General features: G+C 39.3%; 1 protein-coding gene across 9 annotated transcripts in view; it reads left to right on the top strand.

Moving 5' to 3' along the window:
- Asah2 (N-acylsphingosine amidohydrolase 2) overlaps window positions 1-15,682 on the top strand; it is a 109,631-nt gene that overhangs the window by 73,858 nt on the left and 20,091 nt on the right. For all 9 annotated transcript variants that reach the window (XM_029472847.1, XM_021151705.2, XM_029472850.1 and 6 more), the window contains 9 exons: window positions 51-137; window positions 2,292-2,396; window positions 2,514-2,595; window positions 4,813-4,928; window positions 6,603-6,697; window positions 9,639-9,678; window positions 10,408-10,503; window positions 12,764-12,859; window positions 15,248-15,394. In XM_029472847.1, the coding sequence (XP_029328707.1) occupies window positions 51-137; window positions 2,292-2,396; window positions 2,514-2,595; window positions 4,813-4,928; window positions 6,603-6,697; window positions 9,639-9,678; window positions 10,408-10,503; window positions 12,764-12,859; window positions 15,248-15,394 (864 nt within the window). The remainder of the gene's footprint in view (window positions 1-50; window positions 138-2,291; window positions 2,397-2,513; window positions 2,596-4,812; window positions 4,929-6,602; window positions 6,698-9,638; window positions 9,679-10,407; window positions 10,504-12,763; window positions 12,860-15,247; window positions 15,395-15,682) is intronic.

Raw genomic sequence — 15,682 nt, 5'->3', positions numbered from 1 at the left:
AAAGCCGCCACTTACCGCACTAAGAATCATATTGTCTCACTTTGCTCCAGCCTAGCATGTGCATGGCCAGCGGACCTGGACAAGACATGTTTGAGAGCACACACATTATAGGACGGATCATCTATCAGAAGGCCAAGGTAGGCACCAGCGCAGTGCTTGACAGCTGTGTTCCGTGTTGTTCTTTAAAACCCACAGGCATCATTCAGTAGGAAGTCCATAATTGCAAGGAAGGCCGCAAGTGCTCTGGCTGGCCAGGAAGTCTGAACGACTTTGGTTTATGAGGTTGCCCTTGGGAGCCACGCAGGACTCTGTCTGATCTGCTCAGACTTCCTAGTGCATTTAAAACCAAGCAGGCAGGGAAGCGTTCTATTTTAGGATGCTGGAAACCCAGAGTGCACAGCACAGGACGAGGAGACAGATTCACTCGAAATGTTCAGTTAATGGGGTCCTGCTCTGAACTAGCTTCATCTAGCTTCTCAGAAATCTCTCCAGTCATTGCCTGGCTAAATGCCCCCATCACGTCTGAATTTGGCCTGCAGTGACAAAACTGAACATCTCAGTCACTACGAGCTCCCATTAGTTTGTATGCTTCTTTGAAAGGGCAAAGGGCACACTACTTTTCTTTTAAAACAAAACAGAACAAAACAAACAAAAACAGTTGTGCTGAAGGAAGTATCCAGTTTGCAGTGAGCTTCCTATGAATGGCTGTTTTCCCCTTGCTCCTAAACTTTTTGTTTCATGCCTGTGGTGTATGTATAGGCGTGTGCTTTGGGGTATAAGGGTGCATGCCCATGTGTGTATGTGTGTGCATGCACGTGGGGGCCAAGGCTGAGGTCTTGCTTAATTGCACTCCACCTTGTTATTTAGGGGCGGGCCAGGGGGAGTGTCTTTCACTAAACTTGGAACTTTATCAATTGCCTAGACTGGCAGGGATCCTTTAGCAACAAGCCCCAGGAATCCTTCTGTCTTTGTCTCCCATGTACTAGAGTTATAGAAATGTATAGAGTTATAGAAGCCTCTCTGCTTGGCTTTTGCATGGGTACTAGGAATGGAACCGAGATCCCCCTGTTTGTGTGATAGACACATTATCTACCCAGTGGTGTGCTAAATTTTGTCTTTCATGCTGTCCCTATTTTTGTATTTGTTTCTATGGAGATATTTCTGAGAGGGATATGATAATGAGAAATGGCTTCTAACCAATATGTCCATGATAATGTTAAATCCCCTTGTTTTCATAGTTTGTACACACACACACACACACACACACACACACACACGCAGAGACATTCACACAGAGACACACATACACACACATATATAGAGACACACACAGAGACACACAGACACACACAGGCACACACACACACACACACATACGCCTACTTTTGTTTAAATAATTCTGCCTGAGTTCTAAAATGTTTCCGAAGCAATTAAGAAGAACAAAAGTGCCTTTAAAAACAATTAGGCATAAAAGCCATAACCACAGCCTGACTAATTGCTGTAGGCTCTTTTTATTTACTGTGGATTATTCTAAATTTACAGATTCTTTGGGGACACGCCTATGACACACTTTGTTGTCAGAAATTTTGTTTCTGTCCTTAGCTTAGGGCAGAGCAACTCTGGATTCTCTTCTCAACAAAGTACAACTTCCTTGGCTATCAGGACGGCAGGCTGTGGCTGGGATTCCAGTTGCTCATCTTAAAAGTCCACACTCAGCTGTCATAGAAGTGGGCTAGGCATCAGGCCACTGTACCTGTGCAGAAATGTAATTTTCCTGAATCGTATGCCATAGATGAATAGGCCAGAATATTCTTAAAAGTATCAAACTCACATTTCCCACACACTCGGAAAAACGTCACTTGACTTGATAAAAAACAAGAATGTCAAAGATTAACTGACATGTGAGGGACCTGAAGTCTTTGAGACACTGCCTACTCCTGTCCTTGGAGAACTCAAGGGATTCTGAGAGGGCCATTTTATACCAAGTCTGGTGCAGACAACCTCACATTCTAGCAAGTGGAGGTTGGGGTTTTTATGTCACGGTCTGTTTTATGTTAAGTTCTTTTTTGGGGGATAATAGACAGAGGTCAACATCCCTGGAGGTTTCAAAATGTAGGGAACACTGGGGTTGATGGAGGGAATTATGGGGGGTTGGGGTGGAGTGGGCATGGGGTTGTTCTCAAGGAGTAAAAGAAAGGTGTTTTGGTGCAGAAGATACTAGGTGCCAGGGGTTGTGCCCATTTCTCTTCAGTTCTTTTCCTCAGGACAGTGAGCCTATGTGGCTTTTCTAGGAGCTGTATGCCTCTGCCTCCCAGGAGGTGACCGGCCCAGTGCTTGCAGCTCACCAGTGGGTGAACATGACAGATGTGAGCGTCCAGCTCAATGCCACACACACAGTGAGTATGGCAGTGGACAACGACCGACCTTGCTACGTGGGCCAAGCACAGCTCACTGTTGCTCCCAGCTCAACTTGTGTCTCTTTCTTTGTTTTTGTTTGATGATCTTTCCTTCAGGTGAAGACGTGTAAACCTGCCCTGGGCTACAGTTTTGCCGCAGGCACAATTGATGGAGTTTCGGGCCTCAATATTACACAGGGTGAGAGAAAGGAGGATGGCATGTGTGCTTCCAGGTTTAGGGGGCTTCAGGCTTCTGTTTCCTAATGAAGCTGAACTGTGGCCAGTGTGTTTATGATTCCCGTCTCTAACTCAAGAGGCTCCAGGCTAGCTGAGTGTCGGTGTGATGTCTCAGATTGCTCAGGGATAGGTGTCTTTTGTCCCTTAGCTTTGTTAATTCAAATATAACCAGAAACATATTCTCTTAGCATTTTAGCATATTGATGAATGTTGGTAACTCATTTAGTGTGTGTGTGTGTGTGCGTGCGCGTGCATGCATATGCGTGCATATGCACATATGTGTAGGGATCAGAGATGTTGGACCTCAAGCTCCTTCCACTTAATGTTAGAGAATGGTCCTCTCACTGGCTTGGAAATTGCCATGAAGACCAGGCTAGGTCTTCAGCTTCTTAGCATCTGCCTATTTCTATCTCCCATTTCACCATTGCCGAGATTACCAGTGTATACTAGCACACCTGCCTTTTTATGAGGGTTTTGGGGGATTGGAACTCAGATTTTCACACTTTAGAGACAAGCACTTTCCTCACTGAGCCATCTCCCTGCCCCCATGGCGACATGCAAGAGTATGAGGAAGGAAGTGAAAAGCATAAGTCCTGACAAGGACAGACAGTATTTTCAAATAATATGTCTGATAAAGGAATTGTATATAAAATATACTTTAGAAACCTCTCACAATTTAATAATAGCAGTTATTTATTGAGAAATAATTGACAAGCCATATAAGTCAGGTATTTAAAGTACAGTTGGTGGGTTTTAATATTTTGACAGACATACAACTTTCCCAAAGTCAATGTTGGAGGTTCCACCATTCCAGCAGAAACTCTGACCATGCTTAGCCGCTACATGTCCTCTGTCTCGGTATAAGCAAGCAGCAAACCTCCCATCCTTACATTTGCTACCTTAGACATTTCAAATGCCCAGGAATGCACAATATCTGGATTTCTGTTGCATCTTTTATGTAGCATTCTGCTTTAAGGTACATAGAGGCATAGAATGTGGAAGCGCTCCATTCCCTTTTAATGCCTGGATTAATTCATGCTATCAACATACCTGGATTAATTCATGCTATCAATATACCTGGATTAATTCATGCAATCAATATGCCAGATGCTATTTGCCAGATGCTTAATTGATGGATGTTTGGGTTATTCCATTTTTTTTTTGTATGTTAAAAATAATGCCTCCCTAAGTATATATGTACAAGAGTTTGTGTGGGCCTGTGTTTTCAGTTTCCTCTTAGGCATGTATATAGAGAAGTGCTTGCTGGTCACATGCTAACTATGTTGTTACATCTGAGGCCATTTCATATGAGCTTCCAAATGACTACATTGCTTTATGTCTGTGTCAGTAATGTCTCCGTTAAAAATGTCCACATCGTGGTCAACTTATGTTATTTGGTGTGCTGATTCTAGCCAGCGTGTGTGTGGAATGCTGTCTCCTTGTGTGTTTGATTTGTATCACTGACATAATGTCAAATATCTTTTCATATGATTATTAGCCATCATCTATATTTTGGGGAAAACTATTTATCCATATGCTTTTTAAAGTTTGGGCTTTTAAATTGTAATTATTAAGCTATGAGGCTTTCTAAAATTTATTTTTGTATAGAAATCCCTCATCAGATAAATTATTTGAAAATCTTTCCCTCATTCGATAGGTGGTCTTTGCAATTTCTTGATGATATTCTTTGAGACACAAACATCTAGATAAGTTTCCTGTTTGTTGCTTGCTATCACACTAAAGAATCATTCACCATCATGAAGGCTTACCCCATAGTTCTCAAAGTTTTACCATTCACAAGCTGGACAGCTGGGATTCCACTGTTAATATCACTGTTAATTTTTAAAATGAGAAAAAGGTGATGCAGTTCAAAAACTTGTGGATTAAATTAAACTGTCTTTATGACATAAATGAGCAAAGTTCATATGAATACAGCTTTGGGAGTGTCAGACAAAATGTATTGTTATTGTTTATTAAAATGACAGTCTAACTAAGGTCTATTATTTTATGAATAAAGGAAACACTGCCCTTTCTATTAATCAAATTGTTGAAGCCATTGAATGACAACCTTAATAAAGAATTTGAAATATCTAAAATGATTGTGTGCCATACTATTGAAATCATGGCCTCATTAGAGGGCTAGTCCAAGGTATCTTGTTAATCATAAGAATTCTAACAGGAACTACAGAAGGGGATTCCTTCTGGGACACTCTTCGGGACCAGCTCTTGGGAAAACCATCCGAAGAGATTGTAGAGTGTCAGAAACCCAAACCAATCCTGCTTCATACTGGAGAGGTAAGGCCTCTGATTGTCACAAGGAGCTCAGAGTGTTATACTTTGTCGCTTCGGAGCTATCAGATAATAAATCATTAATGTCCACTGACACGGAAGATCTGATTTATCTATAATTCTTAGCGATGTTGTTATTTATTGTTATTGCATATTTACTGCGACTACCACTATTATTGGATATATATGTGGGGGCATGTGTGTAGAGGTCAGAGGGCACCTTTATGGAGCTGGTTCTCCTTTTGCACTTGGATTCTGGGGACTGAACTCAGCTTTGTGTGCCTGGCACATTACCTGCAGAGCCTTCTCAGTCAGCCACCTCTCATGAATGTTTGATCTTAAAAGTTTAGATACTGGATCCAACTTTAAAGAATTACTACTATGAAGTCTACTGAGTTATCTAATTATTAAGAAACATGGAAGGGAGTGGAATATAGAAAAGGAAGACTAACATTTGTGTTATTTGGGCTCCAGGAAGGCAGTCCGTGAAGAGTTCTTTGCATAGAAAAACATGTAGGTCGTATAGGGAAGTGCTCATGTGTCAATTCTCTCATGTTAGGCAGAATGGTTTATTTGTTTATTTAGTTGTATATGTATGTATTTGTTTTTGTTTGTATGTGTGGCTGGGTGTATATGGTGACCAGAGATGTTATTAGATACCTCAGATGTATTCCCTGACTACACACCTTGTGTTTTGAGACACAGTCTTCCACTGGGACCTGTAGCTCACCAATTAGGCTACACTGGCTGATCAGCAAAGCCCAGGGATCCTTCTGTCTCTACATCCCAGTGCTAAGATTATGGACATGCCACCATGTCTGTCTTCCATGGGAGTGCTGTGCTGCAGATCCAACTCAACTTTGTCTGCTTAAGTGGCAACATCATTAATTAAAGTGTTTTGTTTGTTTTGTTATGTTTTTCTGGAGACAGGGTTTCCCAGTATAGCCCTGGCTGTACTGTAACTTACTCTGTAGACCAGGCTGGCCTCAAACTCAGAGGTCCACCTGACTCTTTCTCCTGAGTTCTGGGATTAAAGGCATGTATCACACCCAGGCTGAAGGAATTTTCTTTTCGTACTATTTTAAAACACATTTTTTTTGTTTTTATATTTGTGATTTTAAGATGTCATTCTACTCTTGGTAGAAGCATGATTGTTGAAGTATATGCATTTAAAAATTATCCTTTTCCCAGTATCCTATTAAAATTCGTAGGGTAGGAGAAAGAAGGGAGGAAGGAATGGCAAGATAGTTTCTACTAATCACCATATGGAAAAGATAGATTCTCTTGAAGGAAGGTTGGAAGATGAAGTCAGACTTGCACTACTGGGGTAAAGATAGAAATGATTGTATTAAACAATTCTAAATGGTATTCTCTATTCATTGAGGAGATAGCTTCTTATACTGCTCTGGCGGAGCCCTTGTTATACCATAATGAGGAGTCTACTAAAGCTCACTTGGTAAATTCAGGGTAAGATAGCACTGGGATTCACAGGTTGTGGTCAGGACATAAACATGCATGTGATGTGTTTCATGTTACAGCAGAGTTAGAAGTTCATCCTATGATATGGTAAAAACAAACCAAACTAGCTTCAAACATTCAAAATTGTTTAATGGAGGAACTTATGTGACAGTAGAAGGGGTAATTTATGCCTAATGTTACTTTCTTGTTTTGGGGTCTCAGCTGACGATACCACATCCTTGGCATCCAGATATTGTTGATGTTCAGATTGTTACCGTGGGGTCCTTGGCCATAGCTGCTATTCCTGGGGAATTAACGTAAGTTCTTCTTAAATTACTTCTTTTTAAAGTTGTTTATCTTTTTGGTTTGTCTGTGGAGGGGGCTTGTGGGCCATGCTATACTCGTCAGAGGATAAGTTGTCCAAGTCACTTTTCTTCACTCACCAAAGGGGCTCTGGAGTCAGAACTCAGCTCATCAAGCTAGATGACAAGCACTTTTACCTACTGATGCATCTCCTTGACTTTGGGATAAGTTCTTAGGGGAAGAGAATTCTCTGCTGATCTCTTGGTAGCCTCCTGTACTATGTTTGGCAACACTGAGAAATAATGTTTCCTTATTTGGTGGAGCCTCTGTAGAAGAAATCTGCCTATGCTTGTGACCTGTGAAAGAGACGAGGGAAAACATGAAAAATTCACAAGCCTGGCATTCCAAAGGAAAAGGGGTCCAGTGGATTAAGGAAGTGATATTAAATGATATTATTTAATGATATTAAGTGATATTAAATGATGAAATGATATTAAAACACTTAAGCATCAGTTTAGATAGTAAAAAGACAGAAGAATATTTTATGCCTGTATCTTTTACAGTCTTTCCTATCCCCCATAAGGGAAATGTGTTGAACTAGCCCTTGAATATTTTTCTTCTTTCAAGAATTCATCAAATTCTTACATTCTGCCCAACACATCCTATCATCACTGCCATCATTCACACAGATTATTTCACTAACCTTCAATTTGGGTTCCTCCATGGCTCCTCTGTAGTCCTTTTTCAACAGGATACCCAACTACATTCCTTTACAATGGTGGTTCTCAACCTTCCTCATGCTGTGACCCTTTAACATAGGTCCTCATGTTGTGATGATCCCTACCATAAAGTTATTTTCTTTCCTACTTTATTACTGTGATTTTGCTACTTTTATGAATCACAATTTAAATATTGCCAAAATTTAAATATGTGCCAAAGGGGTTGTGACCCACATGTTGAGAACCTCTGCTTCAAAACATGACCTAAACATGCTACTTCTCTGTTCCAGATCTCCCAGTCCTTTCCCATCTTATTCCAGGCACTCACTCACTTCCTTCCACGTTCTTTACAGGTCCATGCAGACTGTTTCTCAGCAAGTTCCCTGCTGTGATTTCTTTTGGCTTTCCTTCTTTTTCACCCTGCTTCAGCCATCCTGCATCACTGTTAAGGTTTTCTGTATAGAGAGAAATGTACCTGCTAAGAACATGCACCACTAAGCATGTTCTAGACTTGGAGATTTTGAACTTATGGTTCTTTCTGTATAAAACACATTCTCTTCAGCTAGCCTCAAGGCCAAGTCTTTTAATTTTTTAAAATCCTTTGCTCAAATCTCTAATGGAGATGCTAATACTATTCATACCACATAAAAGCATCGTTACCAACAGCAACCAACTGTCTCTCGCACATCAGCACCAGCACCAGTATCAGCACCAGCACTAATGCCATCACTCCCATAATTCCATTTCACCTTTACTCTGCTTTTTTAGTCTCTGTTTTTTTTTTTTTGTTTGTTTTTTGTTTTTGTTTTTTTTTTTTAACTAGCCCTTGGATTTTTTTTTCTTCTTTCAAGAATTCATCAAATTCTTACATTCTGCCCAACACATCCTATCATTCCTCATCATTGCCATCATTCCCACAGATTATTTCACTAACCTTCAATTTGGGTTCCTCCATTGCTCCTCTGTAGTCCTTTTTCAACAGGACACTCACTTTTCCATTTATTTATTTGGTCACCTTCCAGTTTTGGAATGTTGGGGTTTTGTCTTTTACCGTCTATTGTAACACCAAGAGTGGGCTCCCCAAAACCTGGAGTCTGGATATAGCCCCTGGGACCCTGACCCCAAGTTAATTCTGATTGGGGAATAAAGATCCCAATAGACCTTCACAATACCAGGAAGCAGGAGTGGGTGGGTTGGGGAGGGTATAGGGGGCTTTGGAGATAGCATTTGAAATGTAAATGAAGAAAATATCTAATTAAAAAAAAGATCCCAATAGTCAATAGCTGGGGAGAAGAGACAGAGGTGGGGATTAGGTTTCCTGGACTTGAGACTACAGAGGAGAGAAAGAGAAAAAAGCCACCATGGGATAGAAACATGCAGAAAGAGGAGAAAGGAGAGCCACCATGGGTTAGCTGAGCCATAAAATGTGACCATGTGGGCTGGCCAATTAGAGCTAAGAACATGATGAAACATAATAAGTAGTAACTTGGGTTACCATTACGAAGGTAGATTCTAACATCATGGAGGGTAGACAGTTGCCCAACTATTGTGCTGCTTAAGGATTATTTAAAAATATAAAGGTTGTGTGTGTGTTGTATCCAGGAGCATGCATGGTCCAAGGTGGGTAGAAACTCCATGCTGGGATTATTCAATATTTTTTTTAGTACAGAATGTAATTTTCATTCCATTAAATCATTATCACATTAAAGTGGGCCTGGTAAGCAGCAGATATTCAATATTTGATTGGAGGATTAAATATGAAAATGAAGTGGCAAGTTCAGTGTAGGTGGGGCTAAGTCTCAAACCTTCTCTCTGTCTCCCCTGCTCCCATTACTGTCATTCATGTTGGATGTAACTGACCCACTACGTTGATCTCCTGAATAGAAAATGATGTTGTCATTTTTTTGTGGTGCTGGGGGCAGGATCCTGGGCCTTGTACCCGTCAGGGAAGTACTCCATCATTGAGCTACACCGGAACCCTTGATGGTCTTCTCTCATTGATGCTCATTGACTTTATTTCCCTCTTTGGTCAAATTGTGCTCAGTTCAGGATTTGCTTTGAAGAGAGGCCAGTCAAGGGGAAAAAAACTAAGCTTTTTAAACCATCAACATCTACATATTTTACTGCTGTGTGTTGAGCTACTCTAGGACTTTTGGCTTGTACCAAAAGCCTTTCTGAATAGCTTACACATATACAAATCAGAGGATGTTGACATAATTCTGTTTTCTTGATTCAGAACCATGTCAGGACGAAGATTTCGTGAGGCAATTAAAAAAGTAAGTTAAATATCAAATACAATTCCTGTAAATTTATATTTGAGGAGAAAAAATTTCCTTGTTAAATTATTCTTTCCCCAAATCACTAAAGTTTATGTTCCTTGAAATTAGTGGATAGAGGTAAATATGAAATGTCAGTTATTTAAGAATCAGAATTCAACTATAAGGGAGTAATAACCAGGTTAAAGTATTTTATTGGCATTTACATTTATATAATTAAAAGTTGATAATGCTTGTATAGTGTAAATAGCAATTATATCTAGAGGTTGCTTAAATCCTCCAAAATGGGCTAAATAAAACCATCACGTTTGGGGATTTTTTTCCCTATATTTTCTTCAGGTTCAATATATATTGGAAACACTTGTAAAGTGATATACTAATGAATGTCTTGTCTTGTTATTTGGGTCTTATAAACATGTATTTTATTAACATAATATAAATTCAATATAGTTGAGGCAAGTTACTCCTTCATAGTAAGATTCTACATCTACTGATATGATTATTATGATTTTCATAGATCCATTGATTTGCCCAACTATAATGGGGATCTTGTCTTTTTTTCAAAGTACTCTTTGATACTTTCACATTCCTTGGTGGTTTGGGGGTCATTGGGAAGATTTTTCTTAAGAGGTATATCTTCTGTTAACAATTCATACAAAATGTACACTTTAAATGAAACTCAGATATTAATAGCCTTGAGCAGTATAACTTTTCACTTTTCCCTCCTAGGAATTTGCACTTTATGGGATGAAGGATATGACCGTTGTTATAGCAGGTCTAAGCAATGTTTATACACATTACATTACCACATATGAAGAATACCAGGTAAAGTAAAAAGTTCTCATAACTTTTTTTTATTACATAGTCTCTCTGGATCTCTTGAGCCATGCTTCTGAGAGATGACTTTGTTGTAGGTGGGAATTCTAAGAGAATAAGCCGAGGATTATATTTGGCTTGGGGTTCATCACTTCCATGTACATGTCAGTGCCATCGATTCACTCACTGACTACCATGTAATGCTGGCATTTGTTTCAGCAGGAGCACTGGTAATAAACCTAGGTTATGACATGCAAATAACTTACTACCCATAATACATTTGGTGTCTTAAGCTTCTGTAGGTCTTGCTGTCTACTATGGCTTGAATGCACTATGAATGAACTACTTTGCAAATGTAACTATGGACAATCCTTGAAGTATATCCTGAAGTAGCATATTGCTCTATAATGATATGACTCAACAAAACAAAACAAAACACAACACAACAAAACACAACACAACACAACACAACCCTCTGAGTTAGTAATATGATGCTTACAATTACTTCTTTATGTGTAGAGTTCTTAAAGCAGCCCAAATCCTTAAAAGAGAATAATTGGTTAAATATGGCAATAACCTAGTGTCCCATAATTAATTAATAATTATGAATAGATCTCCTGGCATACCATGGCAATCCATACAGGAGCGTTTGGTGATACAAGAATTGGAATCTGCCCTGCTGCCTTCTGTTGGCTTTGCTAAAGGATCCTATTGTCTAGAAAAATCTTAGTTGTTTCAGTCTGTTTCCCATCATTATAACTATCTGAGACATCGATTTACACAGAGAAAGGGCTACTTGGCTTATAGTTCTAGAGGCTTCCATAGCTTTTGGCATTGCTGAGGATGCTGGAAAGATATGATAGTTCATGCTATCATATGTAAAACTCTTTGCTTTGTAACCAAGAAGCTTATTGAAATAAGAGAAAAGAGACTGGTATTCTGAATCCCCACCCCCACCCCCAGGGCATGAAATCCTTCTTCCAGCTACACTTCCTGCAGGTGCCACCAACTCCGTGGAGCACTTTCCATAGAACCAAGACTTTACCATGAGGAACTTGGGGGTGCATTCCAGATCCACGTTGCTGGGTGAAAGTTCTTACCTGGGGTTAGGAACAGTTGAACTTTTAAGTGTTCTCTGCTATTTGGTACTCTTAAACAAGCAACGGTAATAGTAACAGACTTCTTACCTTGTCACATAGTTCTTATGGACCTAGAAATACCTTTTATTCTTTTTCTTTTGTAAACATTACAGGAGTTCCTAGGCCTGCCTTCATCAAACTATCTGATAGCGTAAAGAAGCAGTGCATGTTCTTTTGCAGAATTGGTCACTGTAGGTTGATAAACATATTCCAGGGGCTAGGGTTGGAGGCAGGGTGAGTAGAGGGAAGCGTTCCTTATGCAGCATAGTGGAGTGTTGACTTTGTTGAGAAGGTTTTGGAGAGAGTGCTTTGATTCACTCTATAAAAACATTGTTTGGAAGGTACTCTATGTATGTGGAGACAGAATTTGATTATCGCATTAGAGAGGATCTGGGTGAGAAATGAAGGTTTGCACAGAACTAGGGCCAGGAGGAAAACAGAAAACCTTGAGAATTTTTAAAAGGAGGCATAATGACACAATCTGAAGACTTATATGAGGTGGAGGAGGGGTCTAAAATGATTGTCAACTGATCGCCATGGAGATACTGAAGGCATGGCATGCAGAATACTGCAGGGAAAGCTGGTGTTTCTGGGAGGGTGAGGACCTTTATCCACTGATAGCTTTGAGGTTCCTGTAGAGTCACCAAAGGCAGGGAGCTCATAACGAGATGCACTTGATTTTATTTCATAGCTGTGTGGTATGGCAGAAGTTCTTCCATCAGTAGAAGGGACCATTAGTAGCCAACTTATCTAGAAATTATTAAATAAGATCCATTTCACCCTCAATTTTCTCTGCTGATGTTCAGCCTTGGAGGAGATCACTAATAGTACAAGAACTTACAATAGATACAGGCATAAGAAGTGGAAGGTTGTAACATCTTTCAGATGAAAAGAAACGGAGCCTAAATGGAATAAGCAGAAAGAACCCATCACTTGGATCAGATTCAGCCATTCACTTTGGCTGGTTAGTGGAAAATGCTCACATTCTGTTTTTACAAAAACCACTGAGTATTTGCTGGTATTGAATAATGTAAATGGTCCAGACATCACTTCAGCCCAAAATGCTATACTTCCATAAAACTAATTGATGTATACAAAACTACCTGTACCTCTTCTTGCTTTTACTGCAGGCTCAGCGGTACGAGGCAGCATCTACAATCTATGGACCACACACCCTGTCTGCATACATCCAACTCTACAGAGACCTTGCTAAGGCAATTGCTACGGTAAAGAGACCATGTTTTGTATGTGTGTGTGTGTGTGTGTGTGTCTGACTGTCTGTCTATCTGTCTGTCTGTGTCTGTGTCTATATTGGTCTTTAGGGGAAAAAGACACAGAGTCAAAAAAGAACCTTAGGTACACATGTTATTTGATTAATTTTATATTATATGCAATTCCCCTTAGGAAAGAAAACTGGACAACAATATTACTAAGAAAATAATTTAAAGTTTACTGATAGTAAAATTTTTTTTTCAATTTTCTATTAGATATTTTCCTCATTTAAATTTCAAATGCTATCCTGAAAAAAAATTCAAGCCCAATCAATTTCATTTAGTGGTAGCAATATATATATATATATATATATATATATATATATATATATATACACACACACACACACACACACACACATATATATATATAACTATAGCCAGTGTTCACTTGCCAATCTTTTCTTCCCATTCAGAGAGTTGAGTAGACTATGTAGTTACAGAATACTTAGATGCTCATTTTCTTCATTATATCATCTCTGAAATTAAGATACATTTTCCAATTGGAGAAACCTCACTCTTATAACTAGTAGCATTTTAAATTTCTTGATGATTTAAATAGTATAAATTGTTGTAATGAATGGAGACTTAAGTTTGTTGAACTCTAGTATTGCCTTGGCATGCACACATCTATATTTCTGAAATGTATACAACTGATTTATTAAAGTCTCTTATACTGAAAAGTCTCCTTTAGGACATACTTATTTATATAGCTGCAATTGTGGTATAGATAGTTAGTTGACAAGTGGGACAAAGAGCTTAAAACAATAAAATAATAAGCAAATCTGTATGTAGTGCATGTAGAATTTATAATAGTAAGTATATTACTTGCCAAATAATAGCTTTATAATAGTAAAAAGCTGTGAAATTATGGCATAATAAGTACAGCAAACCCTTTAAAGAAACAGTGTGCATATACTGGATTGAAACAGATGATACTTATGTGCTGTAGACCAACTCAGGAAATTTCCTACAATTCTATAGCTGGCTATTGTATTTGAAATTCCAGTACAATCTGGAGACATGAACATACTTTGCTTACTATTTTTTTAACCCATAGTGCCCCTCTGAATTTTAGACCTAGTCCTTTGCCTCATGGAAACTTGGTTCTTGGTCTATGTTATGGCCTCTTGTTTTAAGACTAACTATGGGGTCTTGAATACCAACTGAGTATATTCAATTCTGTCTTCTTGCCTGCAGAGTAAGAATGACAATATGCCCCCCCCCATACCATGTGCAGCTATAAAAACTAAGAATCCAACGTGAACATTAAGGAACATTAAATATACATCAAGGGCCATTGAAACAAAGAGGTTGTTATTTTGATGCCCCCCATTAAAGTAGCTAAATCTTGTGGAAAACATTATATTGGTCAGGATATGGCTGATCTTAAATTTTTAATAAAGATATATTTATTATATTGTTTAGCACAGATTTGGAACTAGAAATGACTTTGGGTAAAAGATTACCCACCATTGGAACCAAGCATGTTGGTACTTGCCTGTAGCCTTGGTACTCAGGATACTAGGATAGGAGTATCCCAGTTCAGGGTAGCCTTGTCTGTGGAGCAAGTTCCAGGTAAGCCCAAGTAACATTGATAAGATTTGTGACAAGACTCCACTTCTACTGTTAACTAACCAATCAAAGTAACATCTTAGAAGCTGGAGCTATGGCTCATATTTGCAAACATACTTTTCAGAGTTTGACCCTTAGCACCTGAACAAAAAAGCAAGACTATATCTGCACTGTACTCTTGTAATCCCAGTACTGGGGATACAGAGACAGGAGGATCCCAGGGCCTTGTTTATAAGCTACTTAGCTGAATCTGTGGCAGACACCTGTCACAATAACCAAGATATGTAGTACTTGAATAGGAATGACATTTAATATTGACTCTGACATGCATATGCCCTGGAACATGTGTATGTAAACATATATCAGACTCAATATTGAAAATATAAGCATAATTGCAGTATCATGTCATGAAGTTATAGCATGTGGTAGATCACTACCCTGACCCACACAGGGAAAACGATGGCTGCCCAGAATCTAACTTGAATAGTCTGCATTTGCTTTCTGATCTCTGGATTATACCAGCCAGCTTAGCAAAGCAACTACCTTCAACTAAAACATTCTTCTACCAAAAAATTTAAATTACAAACATGTAGGCTCTCATTTTAGGAACGTGCCTCACATTTTGCTAAATGTTGTTCGTTTTCAGAGGGCCGGTGTGTAAATATGTGTGTCTCCTTTAATGAGGGCATCTCTTGGGCTATGAATGGGGGTGGGGAATGCGACTTCATCTCCATTGTGCGTTTCTTTAACAAATGTTCTCTGTTTCAGGACACAGTAGCCAACATGAGCAGTGGTCCTGAGCCCCCATTCTTCAAAAATCTAATAGCTTCACTTATTCCTAATATTGCGGATAGAGCACCAATTGGCAAACACTTTGGGGATGTCTTGCAGCCAGCAAAACCTGAGTACAGAGTGGTAAGACTTACAGGAAAGTCTCCAAATGCTTTAAGAATTTGTGTCTGGAGGGAAAAGGAAAGATATCATCACCTGCTTTTAGTGGTTCCATATCACTGCTTCAGCAATGGTGATGTTGACAGTGCCACAGGCTAGCTTCATCAATGGTGATGTTGACAGTGCCACAGGCTAGCTTCATCAATGGTGATGTTGACAGTGCCACAGGCTAGCTTCATCAATGGTGATGCTGACAGTACCACAGGCTAGCTTCAGCAATGATGATGCTGACAGTACCACAGGCTAGCTTCA

This window comes from Mus caroli, chromosome 19, assembly GCF_900094665.2.
Source record: "Mus caroli chromosome 19, CAROLI_EIJ_v1.1, whole genome shotgun sequence".
NCBI lineage: Eukaryota > Metazoa > Chordata > Mammalia > Rodentia > Muridae > Mus > Mus caroli.
This window is presented reverse-complemented; position numbering and strand designations above follow the sequence as displayed.